This window comes from Lepisosteus platostomus, chromosome 10, assembly GCF_059453375.1.
Source record: "Lepisosteus platostomus isolate fLepPlt1 chromosome 10, fLepPlt1.hap1, whole genome shotgun sequence".
Classification (NCBI taxonomy): domain Eukaryota; kingdom Metazoa; phylum Chordata; class Actinopteri; order Semionotiformes; family Lepisosteidae; genus Lepisosteus; species Lepisosteus platostomus.
The window spans coordinates 44,582,076-44,606,685 of NC_142620.1; the positions used below are offsets into that span (position 1 = coordinate 44,582,076).

At 41.0% G+C, this 24,610-nt stretch overlaps 1 protein-coding gene across 3 annotated transcripts in view; it reads right to left on the bottom strand.

Moving 5' to 3' along the window:
- nhsl2 (NHS-like 2) overlaps positions 1-24,610 on the bottom strand; it is a 102,479-nt gene that overhangs the window by 69,428 nt on the left and 8,441 nt on the right. Inside the window, exon 1 of one of the 3 annotated variants that reach the window (XM_088649141.1) lies at positions 17,244-17,436. The exons of the other annotated variants lie outside the window; for them this stretch is intronic. Coding sequence (XP_088505267.1) covers positions 17,244-17,259 — 16 coding nt within the window. The 5' untranslated portion in view covers positions 17,260-17,436. Of the gene's footprint in view, positions 1-17,243; positions 17,437-24,610 lie in introns of those variants that run through there. 3 annotated transcript variants of the gene reach the window in all.

Here is a 24,610-nt window from a genome sequence, read left to right on the forward strand (position 1 = left end):
ATCTAAGAAAAGAAGACAGATCCAAATTAGAGAGACTTCGCCACAGAAGGCAGCAGGTGCTGTAGGAATTGAGGACAGTGCCTGTACAACTCTGAAGAAATGGCCACCTGTTCAGTCACAAGATTTAGAAGCTTCTGTACTGTGTTACATCTTGTGACTCCTCTTTGGAGTCTGTAGTTACAGCTCAGAATCTAGGCTGTTGGACATGTATATTTGAGAACCGTGTGAAGTGCGTTGCCTAATATCTTACTAGAGTGAGGAAATAAGAACCTTTTAAGAATATAGGGTCTCCTCTCAATCAGTGCATAAAGACTTATCCAAAACACACACTACGAAACAGCACAGTCCTGAGTCACAGTAATCTGTATTAAAGCATAAGACACTGATTAACATATGTGCCTTCAAAGAAAACAATGCATTTTATTAGCATCTGTTAAATATACAAATGCACAGCAGTGTATGTAAATAATGTGGAAAGATAGAGTTAATGAGGGTAATGGTATGCACATTGTATTCACTAACCATCCTATCCACAGAGAGTGCCTTAAATTGCGTGTTATATAGCTCTGATTGAAAGCAGGTGTTAGGAGCTGAGATCCTTCTTGATGAAAGCTGCCCTCCTTGTTAACAAAGAAAAGGAATATTATGAAAGGAGAAAGAGTCATTCACCGGAGGACACTCAGGATTTTCAGGATAAGTCAACCTTCAGTAGTATTGTCAGAGAAAGAAATCTTCACCAGACAGACTGATCACACATACAGCATTTTGAAGCTTTCATTTGTAGGCTTATCTGCCTGCCTTTTGCCCGTGAAGGCTCACCTGTGATTTCTGAGAACTGTAAAATGGCATTTTTCTGAGGCTATGTACCTTATAGGCCGATTTTGCTATTGGCCTATTAGGTACATTTTTGCAGTAATAAAGCTTTACTTCTTCTTTTAATGTATGGCACATGCATTTCCAGAATAATATATTTTACGGCACATTAATGAATTGCAGATTTTTAATGGATTCAAAATCAGCAAACATTTCCATTCTCTAAAAAAAAAAAGAGACAACATCCCCAAATTGCTTCAATCATTACATCTTATCTTAAAAACTTGACAAGGACCATTTTGTAACAAGAACATTAATGTTAAACTAGTCTTTCTATATCACGTTTTAATAAAGGATATTTTCATTATTGAACACCACCTTACGTACACCTCTAAGACCTGTTCTAAATGTTGTTTGTTATCTGTGTTCTACACATTTAAGAACCTTTAGAGAATGAGGTATATGACATGGAAATACAGTTTAATTTCTTGCTTTCAGATATGTCTATTAAATTTGACCAACATACTGTCATACTGTCAAAACATCACTCTTCCATCTCAGATATACAGTATTGCCAGACTACATCATATGTTGCTGCAACATGTTGCTAAGAAAGCTGGTTAACACTTTTGTCTTTTCTCGTATTGACTACTATAACACCCTACTCACCGAGGTATCTAAATCCACAAGCTACAGTATGTCTAGAATTCAGTAGCCCGAATCCTGACAGGTCTAGTGCAAGTGATCACATTACTCCCATCCTGGAGTCCTTGCACTGACTACCTGTCGCACTGGTTTCATGTCGATTTTAAAATCCTGATACTCACCAGGCTCTGCATGGCTTGGCACCTCGGTACCCATCTGAGCTACTATCGTGCTACTCCCACCTTGTAACCTTCGCTCGTCTAATTCTGGCCCCTAAGCCTGTGTAAACTCTATAGGTGACAGGGACTTCTCCCTAAAGATATTAGACAGTCACCTTCCCCGAATTCCTTCCAATAAAGGCTTTTTATTTAACTAGTTCTGTGTCCCCTTGCCCCTTGGCTTTCCTACTGTATTCCATACCCTCATCTTCTATCTCCTCTCAGTGTTTTTGTTGTTGCTCTGTAATGCGCTTTGAGAAGCCACTTTTAAAAGGTACCATCTAAAGGTGTCATCAATAAAGTTTATTATTATTATTTGAGTTAAAACTGCAAGGGGAGAGGAGGAAGATCTCAGTGATGTGGAAATGAAAATATGTGCCTAGCTCTTTAACCAACTGCACCACAGCACTCCTTACAATACTCCAGATTCACAGTTTGTAGCCCTCTACAGTATGTACTGTATGCCATGTAAAAATGAAAAAGTGCTTCTTATAAAAACACTTCCTAAGGAAGATTTCTTAGATAAAAACAGGCTTGAATTGTTTTCTGATTTCATGCCCATAAGCCCCCTGTGACCAAGCTCTCAAAAGCTCACCCCCAAAACAGCCCTTTCAAATCATTAGTAAAATGCCCACTGAATAGGTGTGATACAGTATACCAGTTGCAGTGTGCTCATTCAGTACATGCCAGCATGCCAGACAGAGACCAAACATGAAATTTTAGTGAGGAAGCAACAGGAGACACAGAGTGTGAGAGTCCAGGGGTATTTATACTGGATACAAATCACATCATATATTAGAGACAGCTAATACAGTGAAGCACATTCTACTTTACTTTTCCTTATACTGCTACATTCTGCATTGCAAAAGAAATCGTTTAATGTCTGTTTCAGGTGTTGACAGCTAAAGAAGTCTCAACAACCAAAATGCTGTGATTTTTCCTTTCTGTTTTCCAGGGTGGAATTAGTCTCTAGTTGTTCCTTGTTCTGCTTGTACTGCCACCCACACATACATACAAGCAGCCTAAAACATAACAGTACATCTGGTAGTGTGTGAAAGGATTTGTACTTCCATTCACACACAGCGAAGTACATGAGGAAACTTTAAACAGACAAGATGTGAAGCAAAACAATGAGACACTTATTTAAAGCTTGTTAATTGCAAGATGGCATTTTCGGCCTTTTTTTTGTTAATTTAAGCCTACCAGTTGTTTCAATCCCAGTTCCTGAATTATTTACCATGACACTACATTATAGGTTAATAACTGTTGATTCTTTACATGTGGTAGTTTATCCAATTTATGCTGCTATGGAGCAAAATTCGTATTATAAGAATTCTTACTGCATTACCGTTCATCCATGGTAAGCAAGCAATGGGTAGACAGTATGCCCGTCCACTGCAGACACTAACATGCACACAGATACACACACAGGGCCATGCTTCCCGGAAGCCAATTAACTTACCAGTATGGTTATAGACTGTGGAAGAAAACAGGAACATCCAGTGAAAAGGCACATGAACAGGGGGAGAACATACAAACTCCAGGCGGATAGCATTCTTGAGATGAGCATAAGATCCTGATTTCAGAAAATGGCCTTTCCAACTAGCAGTCGCTAACAGTGACTTGTGAGGGAAAGAAGGTCCATGGTTCATCTCTTTGCAGAAGATGAAGTCCTGACATGTTGAAGGGTGCTTCAATGGGGGAAAACTTCTATACGTAGCCTGAACATCACATGTCATCTGTTTCACAGATAAAAGCTGTACAGCACAAGAAATACCCACTTCCAGCTGAACACAGAACTTCTAAAGCTCTCATTTCCCCCTTCCGCTCCAAAAAAATGGCAATACCATTACTTAAGTCTTAGTTTCATTGTTTGATGTCATCCTACACGTCACTTTTGCACACTGTTTTGTCACTCTTACTGCCTGCCAGTGGCCGGCATTGTCTCTCACCTGTGAGACAGCCTAGTACTGTATGTGGTTCTAGAGATAACCACAACCACGATAAAGCAGTTAAAACTGCACCCCAGAACACTATCTGCTGCAAAGAGGAACAGTATATGAGAAACCACGATGGAACTAAAACGTAAGCAATGATTTTTTGGAGTGTTTTTACAAATATACGTCTTACCCGAGAGCCTTAAAAAATCAGTTACAGAGCTTTTGCCCAGGTTTACACATTTTTTCTACACACAGCGAAGTGGCAATGCAGCAGCTGATTCAGGCTCACAGCAATAGGCCTACAACCTTCCTGGCATCGATTAAAGCTGTGAGCTAGAACTGATATTGTGTGGTCTGCCCCCTTTCCCAGCACACACTCTTACCTAATACTTCAGCTGAGGCTTAAACTAATGAAAGTCACTGAGTGACACCCAAAGGGTCTAGCCCCCTTGTCAGCTTTAAACACCAGCCCAAGTGTTTTTTTTTCCAGCAGGTCATAGGTCAGTAACGCAAGGCCACTTTTTCATAATTAAATTGGTAGGAGGCTGAAGAAAAACGTGACTGGGGTCTGGAGAGCCGAGGAGCTTTCGTTTTCACATGTATGAATCCGATATTGATCAAGCGTGGCCTTCAGGAATGCACAGGTGTTTTTGATTTGGACAAGTTGAGGAACTTACCATTTCGGTGTTCGGTTCGGAAGAATGCACCTGTTAAAACACCTCAGGGGATGTTCTGTTTTTCTTTAAAACACCAGCCTGTAGCATGAAGCTTCCCTTTACACACAGGGAACCACAAAAGAACTGCTGGAAGTGGTATTTGGGATTTGTTAATCTTTTTGTTTTTAAAAAAATCACGTCGTTCTCCACCAGGAATTAATCTCCTAATGAGAAAATCATTTTGTTGGCAATGTGCTCATCCACTGTGTACCCTCTTTCTGACAGAACATTAAAACTATTGCAATCGATAAATAGTACATTTGCTCATTTTTAGTAGCCTTCCACAGGCTGACTATACTTCAGAAATGTGCATAGAAATACTAAACTAAATCAAAACAGCATGTTACCACGGTGCAGTTTTCCAATGGTTTTACGAGGTTTATATTATATACAAAATGTATATGCATAACTCTGGCTTCCCCCAATCTGTATTTTCCTTCCCCACACCTCCCTGTACTTCAGCATACCACAGCCTGTACTGAGGATGATAAACCACAACAGTTTACTCAATCGGCAAAAGGGGATTTCCAGAGCTTCTGCCCTAACAGTGCATGTATTTCGCGAACAGTAAATTTCACGTTTGACTTCCTGTTTTCTATGCCATAAATAAACCATAAATAACCCTAAATATTTGATGGATAATTCTTTTACAGTGAAAAAATGTTGTTGTTTTGAGGCATAACTGTTTTTCCACTGCTTCTGTCTGGCACAGGAAGCTTGTCACATCTGCATTACGCCAGTGAGCTGCTCGATTGCCAGGGTTTCCTGAATGTGTGGTTAGGGACTTCAGAAACCACCCCTTGTGCCAGTGTGCAGTGGGCAGACCGCAAGAAAGTCAACACAGGGAGACACACACGGAGAAAGAACTGGCAAGGGTGAAGGCTGATCCGCTGTTGTGTCACCACCCCCCCGGAGGAAAATCTCACTGGGATATTTTCATGGCTTTCAACAAGAAACTGCCTGAAGTCGGTTAAAGTGCACAATGAAATGCACTCAAATTCCACCAACAAGAAATAAGTAGAAAGGGATCAAATTGTAAGGTAAACGATTAATATGATGGATTTTTGAAAAAAAATTGTAGCTGTTATACTCCATCGTGTTTTTATTGCATATACATCATTAGATACAGATATCCACACAATTAAGCGCTTAGGTGCAACAATAAGTGATTTGATGAATTTATCATTTTATAATTATCCAGTCATTTACACATGTAAGCGATTACTTTTACCAAAAAAAAGTCATCTGAAAGGGCAATGGATTACTTATTAGAAAGTTTCCCTACAAGAGGTTAAAAACATGTATGTATATCTGTTCAAACAGTTAGAGCCTCAGGCCCTCTGCTCTCCTGTTCTTCCTAGGACACAAAGGAGTCCAGCTGCCCCCAGATGTGTAAGAGGGGTCCCACTCTCTCCAAGGCAACTCAAAAGACTTCCTTTTCTTCTTTAGCTAATAAACACTCGCACTCATCCCTCCAGGCATCCAGCACATACAACACACATCAACCCAAATTATTACCCCTCTAGTTATTTCATAACAGCAGATGTTTAGATTCTAATCTCCAAGAACTGTTAATAAACACATGTGGCAAAACAGAAACAAGACCAAATAAACAGGACAATGACATATAATGTAATACCCCCATTTCGATGTGTCCAAACCACATAATTGAACAATCTGAATTCTCTTCCCAAGGAAGGGAGCAACTTTTGAAAATCTTTTAGTAGTACATAGTGGATATACTATTGTGCAGGCCAAGAGACAAGCTTCAGACAGTCTGCTGCTGCTGCACACTCCTTTTGCAAGACCACCCAGTTGCCATTTTCACACACAATAATTGCCATGCAGAAGTGAAACTGTTCTGCATCCCCAGAGTCAGTCATTTCAGCAGAAAAAGTTGAGACACCATGAAAGCAAAAAACTCAACAACACAATCCCAGTTAACCCCAAGCAGTCTTACAAGTTTTTTTCTCCTCCACTGAAACTTCACTCTGTGAGAAACAAAAACAAGGCCAGACCAGATCTTTCTAATACAGACTAAAAATATGCTGGGAACCTACTTTTCCAAAAGATCTCAGGCCGGAAGCTCTGACCCTCAGATTCTTCCTGGGGGCCTATCCGTCTGACAGTCACGTGCTGCCTGCGTTCGGACATCCAAGGATTTCTCGTGAAGGGGAGTAGGAAATCATAAAAACAAGGTGTGAACTGCAGCTGCTAGATTTGGGATCGAAATGCTGTCAGGTTCAGAGAGGAGAGCTTAGGGAACAATCTGTTGTTGTTTTGGCATGAACTAGAGAAAGGTCATAAGGCTCTAATTTAATCATACGAAGACAATAAAAACATTTGTGATAACTTGACCTTAGAGGCAACTCTTACTCATCTGTTCCAAACACTTTCATCGCTGAGCGAGTGGAAAACATCCCTTTCCGTTAGCTTGGAAAACGCCGTGTCCATTTTCTAGAGATCTCCAAGCCTTACTAAGCATTTACTGGAGAACACACGTTCCTCAACGCACTTCCTGAATGCAGAGTTACTGTGCTTCAGCAGCAGCTTTCATGAGAACGACCTGTTTGAGAATGCAAATAACCCTGGTTTACTGCAGATCACAAGAAGGATCAAACCACTCACTGTAAGAGCTCTGTATTTCTTCAGACAGCATGCAGCCACACATTCTGGGAATTGTATTCTTAGCCTCTCTTAAAACACGAAAGCAAAGTCACTGCATCCTGCAGCCATGTTCCAGGTCCAGAGGAAACAGCCATGCACTGTCCCCACTGTCCTGCACAGCTCCTGTCTCAGGCTGAATCCTCTCCCTGTGACCTCTGATATACTGCAGTTATTAAAGGCTGCCACACTTTCACAAATACATAGCCGTGCTATCTTGTGTCAAATACGGCCTGGCTGTAAAGAAGACATGTAAATTAGGAATGAAGGCATGTTAAACATGAAGACTTATCAGTCTAACCTTGTCATTCTGTCCTGGCCCTGGTGACCCACTCACCTGTTGGTTTGTGTTCCTTCCAAGCCCTCAGTTGCACAATTGAACCTTTCGCTGTCAATTTTATTTATGGTTTCCTGCACTCCAAATCAGTGGACGATTATGGAACCTCTTGGAAGAACATCTTAACCCTAACCCTAACTTAGCCTAAACCCTTGGCTATATGCACTGCATTGGCCTAAACGGAAATCTTCTCTAAAATGCCCTGAGTGCAAAAGTGTAAAAAAAGTGATTATGCTCTTAAAGCTTTTGAATTGGCATTGAATACACAGGCGTATTAACAAATAAAGCCAAACTGTATGAGGTATAACTGATTTTTACTCTATTTATGCCTCAAACTGTATTCATAGTGGCCACAATTCAATCCAGAATTTTTAATAACACAAAACGTGTAAAAAATGGAATTTTAGCATTCTTGATACATTCTCCTTGGTTTGGTAAGGTGGCTTAATTATTTCTCACTTAAAAGTTTTATTCAGTGTATTATTTCTTGCAGTCAAATCAGTGGAAGACTGTGGAACCTCTTGGAAGAGCATCTTAACCCTAACCCTAACTTAGCCCAAACTCTGAGCTAGGGTTAGGGTTAGAATTCCGACTAAACTTAGAAGGTTTTTGATTGCACGGCTGTGTTTTAGGACTAAAAGGATATTTAGGAAAACTGATATTTCAATGTTATCTTCACATTTTTTTCTGACCTATATGACTATATGCACTGCATTGGCCTAAACCGAAATCTTCTCTAAAATGCCCTGAGTGCAAAAGTGTAAAAAAAGTGATTATGCTCTTAAAGCTTTTGAATTGGCATTGAATACACAGGCGTATTAACAAATAAAGCCAAACTGTATGAGGTATAACTGATTTTTACTCTATTTATGCCTCAAACTGTATTCATAGTGGCCACAATTCAATCCAGAATTTTTAATAACACAAAACGTGTAAAAAATGGAATTTTAGCATTCTTGATACATTCTCCTTGGTTTGGTAAGGTGGCTTAATTATTTCTCACTTAAAAGTTTTATTCAGTGTATTATTTCTTGCAGTCAAATCAGTGGAAGACTGTGGAACCTCTTGGAAGAGCATCTTAACCCTAACCCTAACTTAGCCCAAACTCTGAGCTAGGGTTAGGGTTAGAATTCCGACTAAACTTAGAAGGTTTTTGATTGCACGGCTGTGTTTTAGGACTAAAAGGATATTTAGGAAAACTGATATTTCAATGTTATCTTCACATTTTTTTCTGACCTATATGACTATATGCACTGCATTGGCCTAAACCGAAATCTTCTCTAAAATGCCCTGAGTGCAAAAGTGTAAAAAAAGTGATTATGCTCTTAAAGCTTTTGAATTGGCATTGAATACACAGGCGTATTAACAAATAAAGCCAAACTGTATGAGGTATAACTGATTTTTACTCTATTTATGCCTCAAACTGTATTCATAGTGGCCACAATTCAATCCAGAATTTTTAATAACACAAAACGTGTAAAAAATGGAATTTTAGCATTCTTGATACATTCTCCTTGGTTTGGTAAGGTGGCTTAATTATTTCTCACTTAAAAGTTTTATTCAGTGTATTATTTCTTGCAGTCAAATCAGTGGAAGACTGTGGAACCTCTTGGAAGAGCATCTTAACCCTAACCCTAACTTAGCCCAAACTCTGAGCTAGGGTTAGGGTTAGAATTCCGACTAAACTTAGAAGGTTTTTGATTGCACGGCTGTGTTTTAGGACTAAAAGGATATTTAGGAAAACTGATATTTCAATGTTATCTTCACATTTTTTTCTGACCTATATGACTATATGCACTGCATTGGCCTAAACCGAAATCTTCTCTAAAATGCCCTGAGTGCAAAAGTGTAAAAAAAGTGATTATGCTCTTAAAGCTTTTGAATTGGCATTGAATACACAGGCGTATTAACAAATAAAGCCAAACTGTATGAGGTATAACTGATTTATGCCTCAAACTGTATTCATAGTGGCCACCATTCAATCCAGAATTTTTAATAACACAAAACGTGTCAAAAATGGAATTTTAGCATTCTTGATACATTCTCTTTGGTTTGGTAAGGTGGCTTAATTATTTAAGTAAGATTAAACAATAACTGTTTGTTCCAGGCTATTAAACATGTTGGAGATTTAACCATTGTATTTTGTAAGTGAAATAAAATCCCAAACGTCTGCCTAGAAACAAAATGCAAATATTCCACTGAAGCAACTTCTTGGATCAATTAAGGTTTCAATTATTTTAGTTCACTGGGATAGAACGAAACGCAGAAGGTACAGTATGTGGTCACCCAGAACAGGACTAACCAGACCCCATATGGACTATAAGTACCCTCATTAACAAAATACCTCTTCTGTTTCTTCACACATAAGGTACAGGCGTTTTCAGACCATGCTTGAGCAATTAATAATAATAATAATTCCCTATACTAATATAGCACTTTTCTGGACACTCCACTCCATGTGCTTTTCAGGTAATGGGGACTTTGCTTGGCTTTACCACACATCAGCTCTCAGTGGGGAGGGGAACAAAGTAATGAAACCCATTCAAAGATGGTGATTACTAGGAGGCCATGACTGGTAAAAGCCAAGGGAATATTTGGCCTGGACACTGGAGTGAACAGCCCTACAATTAGGAATGTTTATGATATTTTCTGGACGGTGCAAACGGGAAAACAGCCACCAAATGAAATGCTACAACAGACATCCTGTGACTAAGTATCTCTGATACTTCAAGGGAAGAGGAAGGACCGGACAACAAATACACTTATATAATTATATAGACTATAGATACTTTTCAGTACACACATGCTTGTCAGAACTAGGAGCAAAAGTCGGGAAAGGGAGGACAGGGGTGGAGAGAATACACAGGGAGAAACATTTTACTGGCCTGGAATTATTAAAAAAAACTGGACAACTAAAGGGAAGCCGAATGGCTGAGTCCCTCAGAAAGGTCATTGTCCCCGTGGCCGCTGTGAGCACTGTGCAGCAGCCAAAAAGCCCAACAAGGTCGAAAATGAACTAAAATCCCCAAAGCAGTGTGATAGAAAAAGAGCAACCCTGCAGAGACAGAATTCGCAAGCTCAGTTTGGTGCCTCTGCTCATTATCACAATGACTGGAACTGGAGGAGGTTGAAAAGCAAAAGAAAGCTCCTGACATCTGAGATTTTGCTAATTGTCACAATTGGTTACTTTCTGGCCTTCGGCATTCTTTTCCTTTTTTCCCCTCCAGTGGCTCCTGGCAACACATCGCGCGCTGTGTGGAAGAGAGATGGGGCGGACTGGCACTCTGTACCAGCTTGAGCAGGGAAAGCAGTGCCAGCAGGGCGATGGGCATGGAGCAGCCCACAGTGGGACAGCAGCACGCTTCCTGGCTGTAGCGCAAGCGATGCAGTGGCGCCTTAGCGCTCTCACAGAGCTGCGGCTGCCTGAGATGGTGGAGCTGCAGGGAATCATAATCGGAAGGGGGAAATCCAAGAGCCAAGAGTTTTTTTTCCAACAATCCAGCTACACAACAGTCCTGTGGGAAGCAAAGTGAGATTGCCTTCACACACATACAACTCAGCTCCTTCCTTTGTCCATCTGAGAGCAGCGCTGCGCTATTCCAGGATCTATCACGATGACTCTGGTACTGCACATGTGGAGGCTTCTGAGTGGGACTTTCAATGCAGGACTTCTTTTTTTGGGGTGGAGTCATTTGGGAAAAGAAGGTAGAATCTTCCAGCCAATGGCACTGCTCAATTGTAAACATCATAAAAACAGTATACCGTAATATCCATGAGGAGGAAGAAATGAGAGCTAAAATCCACAAGAACTTAAATAAAATTCTCACAAGGTAAATGCAGTAGCAAGCTTCTTCCTCTCCCATGCTCACACCACACGTTCACTTTCACTGCCCTGGTCATTGTTATCATAACATTACCAGGGTATGGAATAGTAAACTTTCAATAAGGGACTAACCGCACATAACTGGAACAAAGCATCTTAAAACTCGGAGGGGTGTGTGTGTGGGGGGGGAGAGTATAACCAGTAAGCTCATGGAAGATTCTGAAGTGATTTTGTACTAATTCTCCGAAGTGCCAGTGATGTTAGATTTGAGAATCTGTTTCTTTGTGTTCAGTAGATTAACATCAATTGAGAAAGAACACTGGCAGATAACCATAACCACAGAGAAAACATGAAAATATGTCATCCCAGATGACTGCTCTGTGTGTTCTCTGTAGATGTTATCATCGTGGGTTATCATTTCTTACAAACTGTACAAAAACCAGCATGCCATCAGAGTTACGAATTACACCCACAAGACATAACAAGCATATATTTTTATCTTCCCTAATATGGAGGCTACTAATTTTCTCACTAGTCAGGTATTATTAGTATTAGAATAACATGATTATAGCCTACTTAATCACTTGAGCTCTAATATGGAAGGCTTACTTGTCAACTTTGACTGGAGAACTGCATTCCTTTGCTGTCAGTTATTTTTAACTGCCATTAGTGAGTGACAGCACAGGCTCAGCTTCATGTAGCACTGTTACGTTTAACTGCATGAATCCAGGGAGTTTTTGTGTTAGTGAAATGAAGCAGAGTATCTGAACAGATCGCAGAGAACACCCAAATGTTCTCCAGAACATGCATTTTGTATATAGTTATCAAGACAAATTAAATCAAATCAGATTTGTGCGTTTGATGGCAGGGATGTAGAATGTACTGGGCCAACCTCAGCAAAGCAGAATACATAAACCGAGTTTTGGTGACAATCGTTCCCCTACTGAACTGCTTCCGTAATCATGCGGTAGTCAAATAAAACCCAGTCTTCACCTGTCCGCTTTCCCTTCTGCACCAGTCAAAATTATAAATAATTATGTACTGGATGTTCTATTTCCATATCCAACATAACAGATCTTTTGTTTGCTTTGGTTGGTGCAGCTGACACTTTGCACAAAAAGTTTGTACTTTACGTGGCTCAGAACGTGGAGGAAGCTGAGCAGCATTTTTCAGTAGTGGTGGAGAAAAGGAAATGATCTTAGTGTCAGTCGTGCAGGTTGCATGTCTCAGAACCCATGCCCAGCCTGCACGAACAGGTCACTTCACAAGGGAGAGCAGAAAAGGTTGAAAAGGGAGAGCAGAGTGAGAAGCTGCTGAAGTATTTAAAGTTTGTACTTACTTCCTTTTATTGTCCAAGATGGGAAATTTACTTTGCAGGCAGGTAAAAGATACATTTAGTAATACATTTAACACAACATGAACCCATTAACAACCAAAGAGACGTTTATGTATGATGAGTATGATGAGAAACGGGGTTTACTTTTCCTTTTCTTGTTCACACTGCAGGCTCCGTTAGGAGAGTTAGCATTGAGAGGAAGAGAGGTCACTGTTGAGCAGCAAGCCAAGAACTGCCTGGCCAACCTGAGCCTACCCAGAGCCAGTGCTCAGGCAATTACATACCACTGCTTCAGGACCTTCTGCCTAAGCTGCCTAGTAACAGAGCTCAGAACCAGTGATGTCTGGACTGCTTTGCTCAAGACGTATTCCACGCAAGACTTTTGCACAGATTAGGTATCTTGGGATGATCTCTTATTGTTGGAGGATTCCAAAGTCTGGTGTCTGGTGAAGAGTCTCAACTCATTAACATGTCAACGAGCAACATGTGTCAACACATCAAGATATACTGGAACACCACTGTCAAGAATCCTCATCCTCTTGTGCAGTAGTGCAGTGGGACAGGCTGTTACCAACACTCAGTTCACTCAGAGATACAGCTGTATACATACGGACTGTATTATCACTGCCAGGCATACACACAGTACTGATTTCTAAATACTAAATCCTGAGAACTCCCCCTGAGAAAGTTTATTTGCCAATTTATCAAGAGTGTTCTGTCAACACAAGATACGTCATAACAAAACAAAGCCCATGAGGTTATCTGAGTGGGCAGATATCATTTTGAGTCCCTGTTGGTCAACATATGTTGTAAAATGTTGCCAAAAGGGTTTAATATGGAATAACAGTTGCAAATGGCATTTTTGTACAGTTCCCACAACACCTACAGCATGTGGAGCCTCTTTAAAGTGAGTCAGTACAAAATAACAGACAAATATATGAACAGACGCCCAGTGGAAGAACATATCCTGTCAAGCCCCTCCCCAAGAAGCCCCCACCTCTCCACATCATATTACATACATTACTCTAAATTCCATCTTTGTGCACAGTTCACAGGCGGCCCTAACACTCATTCCCACAAACAAAACAACAGGCTCCCAAAAACCTTATCCTGCAATGTCTTCCAATAACACTTGGCCAGTCTTCTTGAAAAGCAACTTGAAGCTAACTGAAAAACAACACAACATTTCTGGCTTATCACTTGCTACATTTTGAATTTAGCAACCACAAGACCCCCCCTCTACTTACATTTACACTGCTTTTGACTTCTACTAATCAATATCAGCTCCTTTCAGAAAAACCAATGCAATCAGCCTCTTCACAGTCACCAGTTATGCAAACTCAGAAACTGAGGACCCAGCAGAGTGTCTGGAAGAATTAAGACTAAATACTGCATAATGTAAATTCCTCTGAAACAAGGAAAAACTCCTCATTCAGATGTGCTTTCTGGTTCTGCAATAACCATACTCGAAAAAACATACCCATGCCTTATATAAGCGTGTCATATGAGCACCATGGAACATGGAGCTCTCTCTTCTTCAAACCCCTTAAGGGAATGACCTTCAAAGAACAAAAAAGCTCTCTCTTCACTCTCTCATTGAAAGAGAACTGGGGAATCCAGAACACTTCTCTTTTGTACAACTCAATCAAAGGCTAATATCCAACAGAGGCCCCTTTTCTACAGACTTGACTTAATATCCTTATCTTCTGCACTTGGTCACTCGGTATACTGGAATTCCAGATCCCTTCTAAACCTTTAATGGTAAAATAGTATGTCATAAAAAACCCAAACAGCATGATGAGAGCAGGTGTTTCAGCCCATCTAGTCCATTTGGTAGGTAGTAGACAATTGATCCAAGGATCTCATCCAGCCATTTCTTGAAAAAAGTCAGAGTTTCTACAAAGTGGCTGGGCAGCTTGTCCCACACTCCCACAACTCTTTGTGTAAAGAAGTCCCTCCTGTTTATGGTCTTAAATGCCATGTAGTTTCCACTTGTATCCTGTGGTTTGTGTTTTACTGTTGATTCTGAAGAAGTCCTCTAGGTTGACCTTGTAAACAATTGTCATTGTTGTTGTCACTTATTTCTCACTCTGGCAGAAGTGGAAGGTTATCACTAATATGTTTATGTTAATATGTTTACTCTATCATTAAGAGTAGTATATTATCAAGTTACTAAAAGAACTGGGTAAGGAATGTGTATGTCTTTCCATTTTATAAAATATAGCAAATTCATATTGTCCCCCTCACTCACATACAGTAATATCAGTTTTGAATTGTGGCTCTACAGCTGGAGATCAGAACCAACAAGGAATTTCAATGTACAATTTCATCCTTCAGGTTTCCTTTTTTAAATGAGTAATACAGTACCCCATGGTGCTAATAACAAGCACCAGGCCCACAACTGCTGTCCACAGTGAGTGCCTATCGCCCTGACTTCATTGTCAAAGACATTGCAACTGTTCTCACATTTCACTCACACTCTCGGGGTCACAAATCTGCTGGAAAGCAGTGACTGATATGCTAAAGCTCAGGACCATAATAACAAACCCAAGGATTACATCATCCTTGTCAGAATGTGTACCACAAAATCATCAAAACCCAGAAGACAAATCACCAGACCAGACAACCGCATACGGTTATAGAAACATACATGAAATGTGATAATGGTTTGGGGATTCATGAAATTTCGAATTCACAAGTGTCATAAAACCCTTTTCTTACAAATGAAAGTTTTGTGGTCCCACCACTGCAGTTTTTTAACAAAGTGGTGTATTAAAATATAAGAGAACTTCTGGAAGAAACGGCATATTTGTCAGGTTTGTTAGTACAGCTCCCAGCTCTCCATGACTTTGTGGACATTTCTCAGTTCATCTCTGACCAACACAGATGAACTAAGGATTATTTTCTTCAACCATAAGGGGGCTTTTAAGAATCAAGGCGAATCCATTTTTATTTTCTCCAGCGCTGAATTTGGTACGGGATGGTCATGCTCAAACATCATCGTGATAAAACTGGTCAGGGCTGGAAGAGTATTTGGAGGAGGGGTGTTAACTACCCTTCTAACTTTGAAATAATCCTTGAAAAAATCTTAATTGTAATTTTTTTAAGTTGGCGGATGCACACCTGTAGTTCTCCTCCTGTCAGAGTCACTCATCACTTGACGTGTGTCAAGCTCCGCAGTGCCATAAGGGAGAGTCAGTGCTGAGTGGAGAAGCAGCATGTCTCTCGCTGATGTCACTGCAGGCAGTGGGCGGGTCCCAGCAGTTGCTCTTCTATCGAGAGAACCCTGGGCACCTACAGCACTCACAGACCTGGCAATGCATAGCCAATGGGTGAACACTGCTGGGGGAACCCAGGTCACAGCTGGCCAATGAGACAGCCCAGGCTTGAACTGACTAGCAACTGGACCACAAGGGTCAGCCTGCTCTTGGTTGCTCCTGGGACTCCTGGTGTTCTGGGGGAAAGTACTGGCTTACACTGCTATCCAGAAACAGCCTTAAAATGCAGTGAAGAAAAAAATCAATACATAATCTTAAAATAAGCCTGCAAACTGCTTGAGTTCTATCCACTGTGCAGGTGAGCATGTCTCTCTCAGGGGCAGAGAATACACCTCTGTTACCTCTCATCTCTTACAGGAGCAGGCTGAGGGTATTGAATCCCTTCCAAGAGGCACCTTTTGTAACACTGCACCACACAGTGGTAAAGGAGGGCAAGGGTCTTTGCCTTTTGTATTATTTTAAAAAAATAAAATCACCAATTACATTTACTATAACCCCCCCAATTTTGGAATTACCAACTATGTGTTTTTCACGTCAAGACTTGCAGGTACGAACCCTGTGACCGCACACAGGGGAGAGTGAGAAGTTGGTAGTGTAAGTACTTCCACCACCTGCCCACCTTTGAGCCACATGTCTTTTTACATTTTTTTTTTACTGTCCAGGACGCACAGCTCCATATCCGAGAATCAGTGCTAACTGGAGCTCCGCAGTCACCTGGGAAGTCTCAGTGATTACTGTGTGAAGCTCAGGCCAGCTAACCCCATTGATGCCTCTTTGGAGCCTTGATCACAGCGATCACAAGTCTCAGACCCGTCATGTCAGGATCACATCTTTGTCAGTTGAGAAATTCTAGAGTCTCTGCCTTTTCTGTGGACATCAAGAACTTAATGTCCTGTCTCAAACCTCTGCAAACGGATCAATGCTGAAGTGTGAAATGGTCTTTGCAGCGCTTCTCTAACCTTTGTGACCGGTACTCACAGCCTACTGTGGCTGGGAGTGTTTTCTCAGACTTGACAGCAGTGCCTGTGAGTTTAGACGGTATGCACGACTTAGAGCCCATTTTGACCTGAATGCTCTACCCCAATGAAATATCACAAAAGTGCAACTCGTGTTGGAGCCTCGTGCACCCACAAAACAAAGTTACTTTGACCTGAAGAACATATAACTACCTATTGCAGAACTGAACGACATGGCCTCTTCAATCCTTCCGTTCATTTTATTCCAATCCTCCAATTGAAGTTAATACATAAAAATAAGACTCTATGATGTCTTCTGCTCTTTTGACAGTGAAAACAAATCTTACACCTCACAGAGTACATGCAATATTTTTCAAAACATGGATATGTCTTCCACAATTTCATGCTGCAGTTTTACAGAACGATGCATAAATTCACATCTTTGACTGTAATATTGCCTAATGTACTCCCACATTACTGCAACCCCCGACAGAATCAGAATTTCATCCATAATTACCTTTAAATAGTGGCATGCTTCACTGCCAGAGGGAACAGGCTCCTTTTCCCCTCAGTTCTGGTCCAGGCACTGCAAAGCACAGGAATTTTTTGCTCCTCTCCTAATTCTATCTCTAGCTCATAGACGTACTGTTTACACGTACACTCACTCAGTTTTAAAGAGAAATACTCTGTAATGTGGCGGCACAGCTCTGGCAAGATAGCTCACACCTACTCAGGTTTAAAAAAAGAAAGGGAGCAAACTGCGAATTGGCGTCTCCCCTCCACACTACATACATTAGTTCCTCAGGCTGTGACAATTCCAAAGGAAGGCCGGAGCTCACAAGCTCACAGTTTGGGCTGAACCAGGACTAGGAAAGTGAGAGAAGCCCAATCTCAAAAAGACACACAATTCAAGGCACGAGACTCTGACCTCCTGGGGTCTGCAGTTTCCCTGGCTTGTCACTCTCTCACAAAACAGACACAAGCACACGCAGACACAAACTTGCACATGCACAAACAGGAATTCCATTTCGGACAATAGGCAACACTTCTTCGCAATGTTGTATGGGCATTAGAGATCGTTTTAAAATAATGTTCTTCATTGGAATGCAGCTGTGTTATTGTAATTCTTCATTGAAGGGACACAAGGATTTAAGGATTATATAAATATCTGTTGAATTGTACTCAATGTTACTTCTAAAATGTATTCCATGCATATCCTCATACGCACCTGTGTGTCTATATTATTCTAAAATAATTTCAGAAGTACCCAACTTAAACTTTAAGTTGTATGATCAGACCCAGCAAAAGAATTGAGGTCATACAACTTAACATGTCTCTAGAAGAAGATCCTCTCCTATTAAACTCTCAAGACAAGTCAATAATACAATAAAATACACAAAGTATTCATACAACTACAAATCATGTTAGACATCTCTGCTTTCTAGCATTGTGAAACTGCCAGGGTTAATTAGCATTCATTCACAGCGACTGCTCCTTACTCTCAAAAACCACAAAAACCCTGAAAGGAGTTCCTTGCAAGATGCATATACAGTATAAGGTCATGTTTTTTGTCAGAATTAGCTATGTCCTAATAAGGGTAAAACAGCTGCGCTCTTTGACTCGATATACATGAAGTGGAATTAACAGGCTGTTTAGACGAAGAAGTTTGTTTTCTGTGAAAGGGCCAGACCTAGCTAAAGTGTACATTTCCATCTTCATGGTATACTGTGCACGTGAATGTAGACGTACATCCTTGTCTATGAAATTTGATACCATCAGAAAGTACAACCTTCCATTAAAAACCCCACCCTCCAGTTGTGGGTGCCCCTGACGTATAGTATTTCCATTCTATGAGTTATTCACTCACACCAGAGGAATTAAAAACTAGTGAGCTGGTGTTGCTTTAATTTATTGTTTTCATGTGTTTTATAGCTGGGCTGGGGCTCTGTGGCCATGCTGCCAACAAACACATTTTCAAAAGCTCCCAGCACCCTACTCTCACAGCACTCAGCTCCTCTCTCCCGGCCGCCAAGGCATCTGCTTTCTGTCAAGCCCCTGCCATCTGGAATGAATTTTAAAGCCATTAAAGCCGGCAGGGAGATTGTTTGTTGATCTTAACTGGGCCGTCTTGGAAGTTCAACTCTGCGCCGAGCACAAAACTATTTTTTTGAGCATGGCTGGACTCAGTAAGGTCACGGGGTCCTGCAGCACGGACTCGAGAATCACCGAAAAATCAGCAAATCATCATTTTTAGGCCATAGGGGAAAGGGGGAGGGGAGTTTTCAACCACCCTTCATTTGTACACCTTATAGAGTACGTGCTATGCTTTTAAAAACGTGGATATGTCTTCCACAATCTCTTAACATTTTGTCCAAGTATTTTTGAAGGAAAGACTTCATCAATATTCAGGACTCTTGGTAAATGTCAACTGCAGAGTATTACATGTAGACAGAAAGAACAAGAATATAAGTAAGGGTGCAAACAAGACCAGTTTCTATCCAGCCTTTATGGTAGCTAGTAATGACAAGATGGGCTGTGAGCAAGCCTGTGAACTATTAGATGGGAGATGCTGAACCTATCACTGAGTAAGATGTAGGCGATAAAACTGATGTATCATCATCCTCCCACAGACAATGTATAGGAAAACAAATACAAAATGCCGGTCTATTGATTTAGAAGTGTAGAATCCGAATTGTATGATTGCGCAAATGGATTGATAAAGTCAACCAAATGATTTCTTAAGGATCAACATATCTCTTTACACAAAGGGTGCCGAAGTTTCATTTTCTGGATGGGATCTGCCATTTCATTCCAAATGAGCATGATCGTCGTTTATATTCTAATTCGAACTTTCAGCAAGTAGTGTGTGAATATCATTAAATACTGAAAAAGGGCATCAGCTTGTTTAGTTCGTTCACACCCCTCTCCCTGTCTGCGCCTGGAGTCAACTGTCTCCATTCAAATTGGACCGCAAAATGCCTTCAAGTATCTTTCCAACAGCCCGGCAATGCAAAACACATGATGGAAACAAGATGAAATACCAGATACGTTCCCATAAAAAAACAAAAACATGTGAACATAAAAAAGATAAACACTTGAAGACAATAGCAACAAACTATATAGACAAGAAGTATATGCAAATTCAAATGTCAAACATTCGCTGGATGCTGGGCACACAGAGGTCCAGCTGAAAAAAGCATCAGCCGAGGAAGGAGCCATTACTTCAAACCTCCATCCATACATTTTCTAACCGCTTCTTCCAATTCAGGATCCCAGGAGAACTGGAGCCTATATCCTGGCAAGCAAGAGGCTCAAGGCGGGGTACACCCTGGGCAGGACACCTGTCCATCACAGGGCACACACAGCAAATAGACACTAACAGACCAGGGTCAGGTTTCACAGAAGCCAGTTAACCTACCAGTATGTCTCTAGACTGTGGGAGGAAACTGGAGCACCCAGAGGAAAGCCAGCATGGGGAGAACATACAAACTGCACACTGACAGCCTCCCAGGTCCAAAACTGGACCCAGGACCCCAGAACTGTGAGGCAGCAATGCTAACCACTGTGCTACTCTAGATCAAACCTGCTTAGTCTAAATACATTTCAGGGACATCCCTCTAATAACTCTATTTTAAAACATGCATTATTTTCTGCAGTGTTTTTGTTAAAAGCACAGACTAAATCTTAAATCCTGAAGAAACGCTCAGAGAGCCTTCCTGTGAGCTGCTGGCTCAGGTTCACATGTGGTGGTGCGTCCAGCAGGCTGTAGAGTGGAGGTGCACAACCACAAAACATCACCTACGATTAAGCATTGTTTTGTCCAACACATTTCTACCTGGTGATTAGTGCTTAGCTCACAAAGGCTAAAATCTACGTCTACTACTCTAACCTAGAGAGTCATACCACATGGCTACAACAACAGCTTGATCCTGTAGAAATATGAAAACCTGAAGAGAAAGAGGGCAACACATTACACTGAATAATTGATGTGAACCCAATATTACAGGGATTTGTTTCTTCACCTACTGAAACTTGCTACAGAAAGTAGCAAAGGTCAGGCATTCTGATACTGGAAGAAAAAAATGCATCTGTTTTGTGCATTTTGCTGTATGATGGCCAAACCGAATGTGTGGGGGAAAAAAGCAGAACAAGTTTCAAACACCTGAGGTACTTTTCTATTCATGTCAGTCAATTGAGAAGAAACTCTCATTTCCAATGATGAGACCCATTTACCCATTTGATCAATCTGGAGACCCATTTACAGGACACTTACTAAAGCACTCTGAGTATAAACCTCACCCAAGGGCAAAACAGCTGCGGCCCACCTAGGATTCGAACCTGCAACCCTCCAGGGCAGAGCCTTGACCACAATGCCACAATGCAGCCACATGTGACATGCGGCAAAGCTGACAGAAAGTTATCACAGTTGAAATTGTTTCTCGCTGGATCGGAAGTTAGGGCAGTAAATTAAAACAATGTTACCAAACACTGTAAAGATGGCGTGTTTAGTTTTCCTCACGCTCGTAGTGGTGAGGAATGAAAGTGATTTATTAGGAGCACTGACTTCTAGTTTGGAGGAGAAGACATCTGCTGTATTCCTGGGGGGGGGGAGGAGGGGCAGGGGGGTCAAATACTCACCACATCAGAATACGGAGGTCAGGTGCAACAAAAGAGTCAGACAAACAAAACTCTTACAAAACATGCAGTTTCCTCTTATATAGCAAGATACTTCAAATATTAATCAAGGAAGCATGAATTTGAAACCAAAAATGCAGTATAAATAGACTCCTGTTGGCATGACAACAATTTTGCATTATTTTATCATTGAAAGCTGCATTCATTAGCTCCTGATTTAATCACAAGCTATTGTGTGTGGTGGCACAGTTGCCATTATAAGTCACAGGAGTTGCTGAAATGTCAAAGCAAGAGTTTACCAAAGTGCGTGTAATCTGTTTTCTCCTGTAAGCATAGTATTCAGGGATCTACTAGGCATTAGGTAAGGTTATTCAATTACACTATTTCACAAACCTTCTCTTGTTCCAGGAGATCATCAATAGGTTTCCTGTGTTTTTCTTTATCCAAGCAATTTAACAAATCCCCAGTATCTACAATCGCTAAATTGTAGAAAGAAAACTCTAGATTAATATATACTGTAGGTGCTCTGTTTTAAAAAACCTCAAAAGAGGTATAGAATTATAACTGCAAAACTAAAAAATACACATGTAAACGTTTCATTAAAAATATTAATGTGAAACTGCCTCATTCTTTTATTACAGGTCCTGTCTATGCACTAAGCACTGTGCATGGCGACCAGACAAATCCAAAAATCAACAAGACAGAGCTTATATGATCATAAAAGTCATTTAGAAGTACAACCACAAAACATGGACAGATAAACACGGTGAACTTGCCTATACACCTAACAAAGTCATTTGGTATTGAAACGTGAGGGAGGATTCATCATTAAAATGTGTCAGGGAATGGAATAAAAAGCATTACTGAAATGTTAGGAGTTTTTCATCTCAATGTATGAAAATGAAATGATAACAATGTGATGAATGGGCAAGACTAATGTGGTCTTTCTCATCTTCACACAACGGTAATAAATGTCACAGCCCTCCTTCACATATCAAAGTTGGCAGACAGCTACACGAGGATAAGAGAGTATCCTGGATTACGTGCAATACACTATGGCCAAAAACACAAGCACAGAGCATAGTGAAGTCATGTGCTGAGGTAAACTTTGGAAATCAAAGTTTGTACAGTATGTATGAAATGAAGAATGTATATCCCATAGTCTCAGATAAGATAAGATCACTTTATTGGGCCATATACAATTTCTTCTATTAGAAATCTGTCTTTTCGCATACCCCAACTTGCTCTCCATGAGACACACAGACAGGGAGAGAAGCTTGGGGTCAGAGCGCAGGGACAGCCATTTACGGCACCCCTTGAGCAGTTAAGGGCCTTGCCCTTAAGGAATATTCCCTTAAGGAATAGGATTCCTCTGCCGGCCACGGGATACAAACCGGCCACCTTCCAGCCACAGGCGCAGATCCCTAGCCACAGAGCCATCGCACCAATTGTACAGTTCATCACAACATTCAATTAAAACCTTTTTAAAAGATAAAGGGTTATTAAGGATCCACTTGCATCAGTTTGTTATACTTAAAAAGAAAAAAAAAACAATGATTGAGAAGGAATCAGCCGTGGAATTATATAAAATCCATTAGCGAGGTAAATTTAACACTAAGCTTAATTCTGATTACACGCATCCTGTGTTACTAAAACACCCCAGGTTGTACAAACCTGAATGCTCCAGACCAGACTGACAAGGTTTCTGATTTTATATACAGGTGGAAGTACTTCCTGATGATCAACTAATCATGTACAGTTGTTTAGCAGCACCTGATTAAATTAGCTTCTTAACTGACATGGAAACAGCTAGGGTGCACTTACTTTTTCACAAAAGAATTCTGAATGTTGGCTGATTTTTTGTTTAAAAAATAATAAGTAAAAACTGTGAGTGATATTTGTCGCATGAGGTCAGATTTATCAAGTGTTAGGACTAGGTGAAGGTCGGATATATCTTAATATATAAAACCACACAATCATAAGGGGGTGTACAGTACTTTCTTTTTCACATCACTGTATGAAGATTGCTTCATATAAACTGAAGTGAAAATCTATTTGAAAAGAGCATTTTTAAAGCATGATATTGTAAGGAAAACATAAATATTTAAAACAACAAAGTTTTATGAGATATATGGTATTCTCACATGTCAAGGAGGCCTGGAACACAGTGCTATAAAACATAAATAAATCCCCAGCTATTATAGCCAAGAAAATCTGGAGACATGATTGCATACTCAAAAAGAAGCCTCATTTTAAATAGCAAGCATGTGTTTTCTGAGTACCGCAGCCATCTGTGAAAGTGGTGAAATGGGTGTCGAGATGTGATTTATAGTAACTCAGAAATGGGCCATTCATTTTTATTATTTATTGTCTGTCTGATATGCCGAGAACAAGTAACAATTACCGAATTTTTGCAGTCGTACGTGGGAGTTGGTTGATACCATTTGCCTTTTCAAAAAGGTGCTGTACCTGGGTCAGCTTCAATACCTACAGTACATGTGCCGTCTCCATGGCAACGCTGAAGCAGGATCTGTTGGACTTACTATATCCACCTCACAGCTTGAGCCTGGCTCCTTCCGGAGGCAGTGTGCTGCAGTAAGGCACCAACTGCAGGACCACGATACCAGGCTTAGAGAGCCGGAGGCCTTTGTCTTTGTGGCTGTTGGTCTAATGTTAAAATAGAGGCAACCCAAATGAACCCAGATACCAACACCGAAAACCCCCTATGAAAAGTGGTACCACAGGTTTACCAGGATCGGGCTCTGGACCAGGCCACATCACAGCTACTGCTAGGGCTGTGCCTGACTGTAAACACAAGGAAAATCACCGTCTGTGAGATATGTGTTGCCAAGAGGCAGGCAAAATGATTTACACCCCTCGGTTTCCTGAATGTCAACTGTGACACTGACTTGCGTTTGCAACTACAGACAGAGTCAAATATAAAAAAGGATTGAAGACAGTAGTCGGCGATATGCTGGTGCTCCAGAGAGAAGAATATCCAACATCTTGGTGCTGGAGCTGCTTTGCCACAGTTCACCGCAGTGCTAAAGGGGGGGGTTTGTGTTAGCTTCGGCCTTATCAGAGAGGCAGAGGGGGCGCTCTGAGCATCTTTGCTCTGTTGATGGAACTGCAGGATTGTGCACGATGCCATCTGGAATGAGGGACTCCGTGGGCAAGCTGTTGGATAGCGGCCACTGTCAGGCATCAATCCCCAGACTCACACCCTTCCCTATTTTTAGCCGCTTTCAG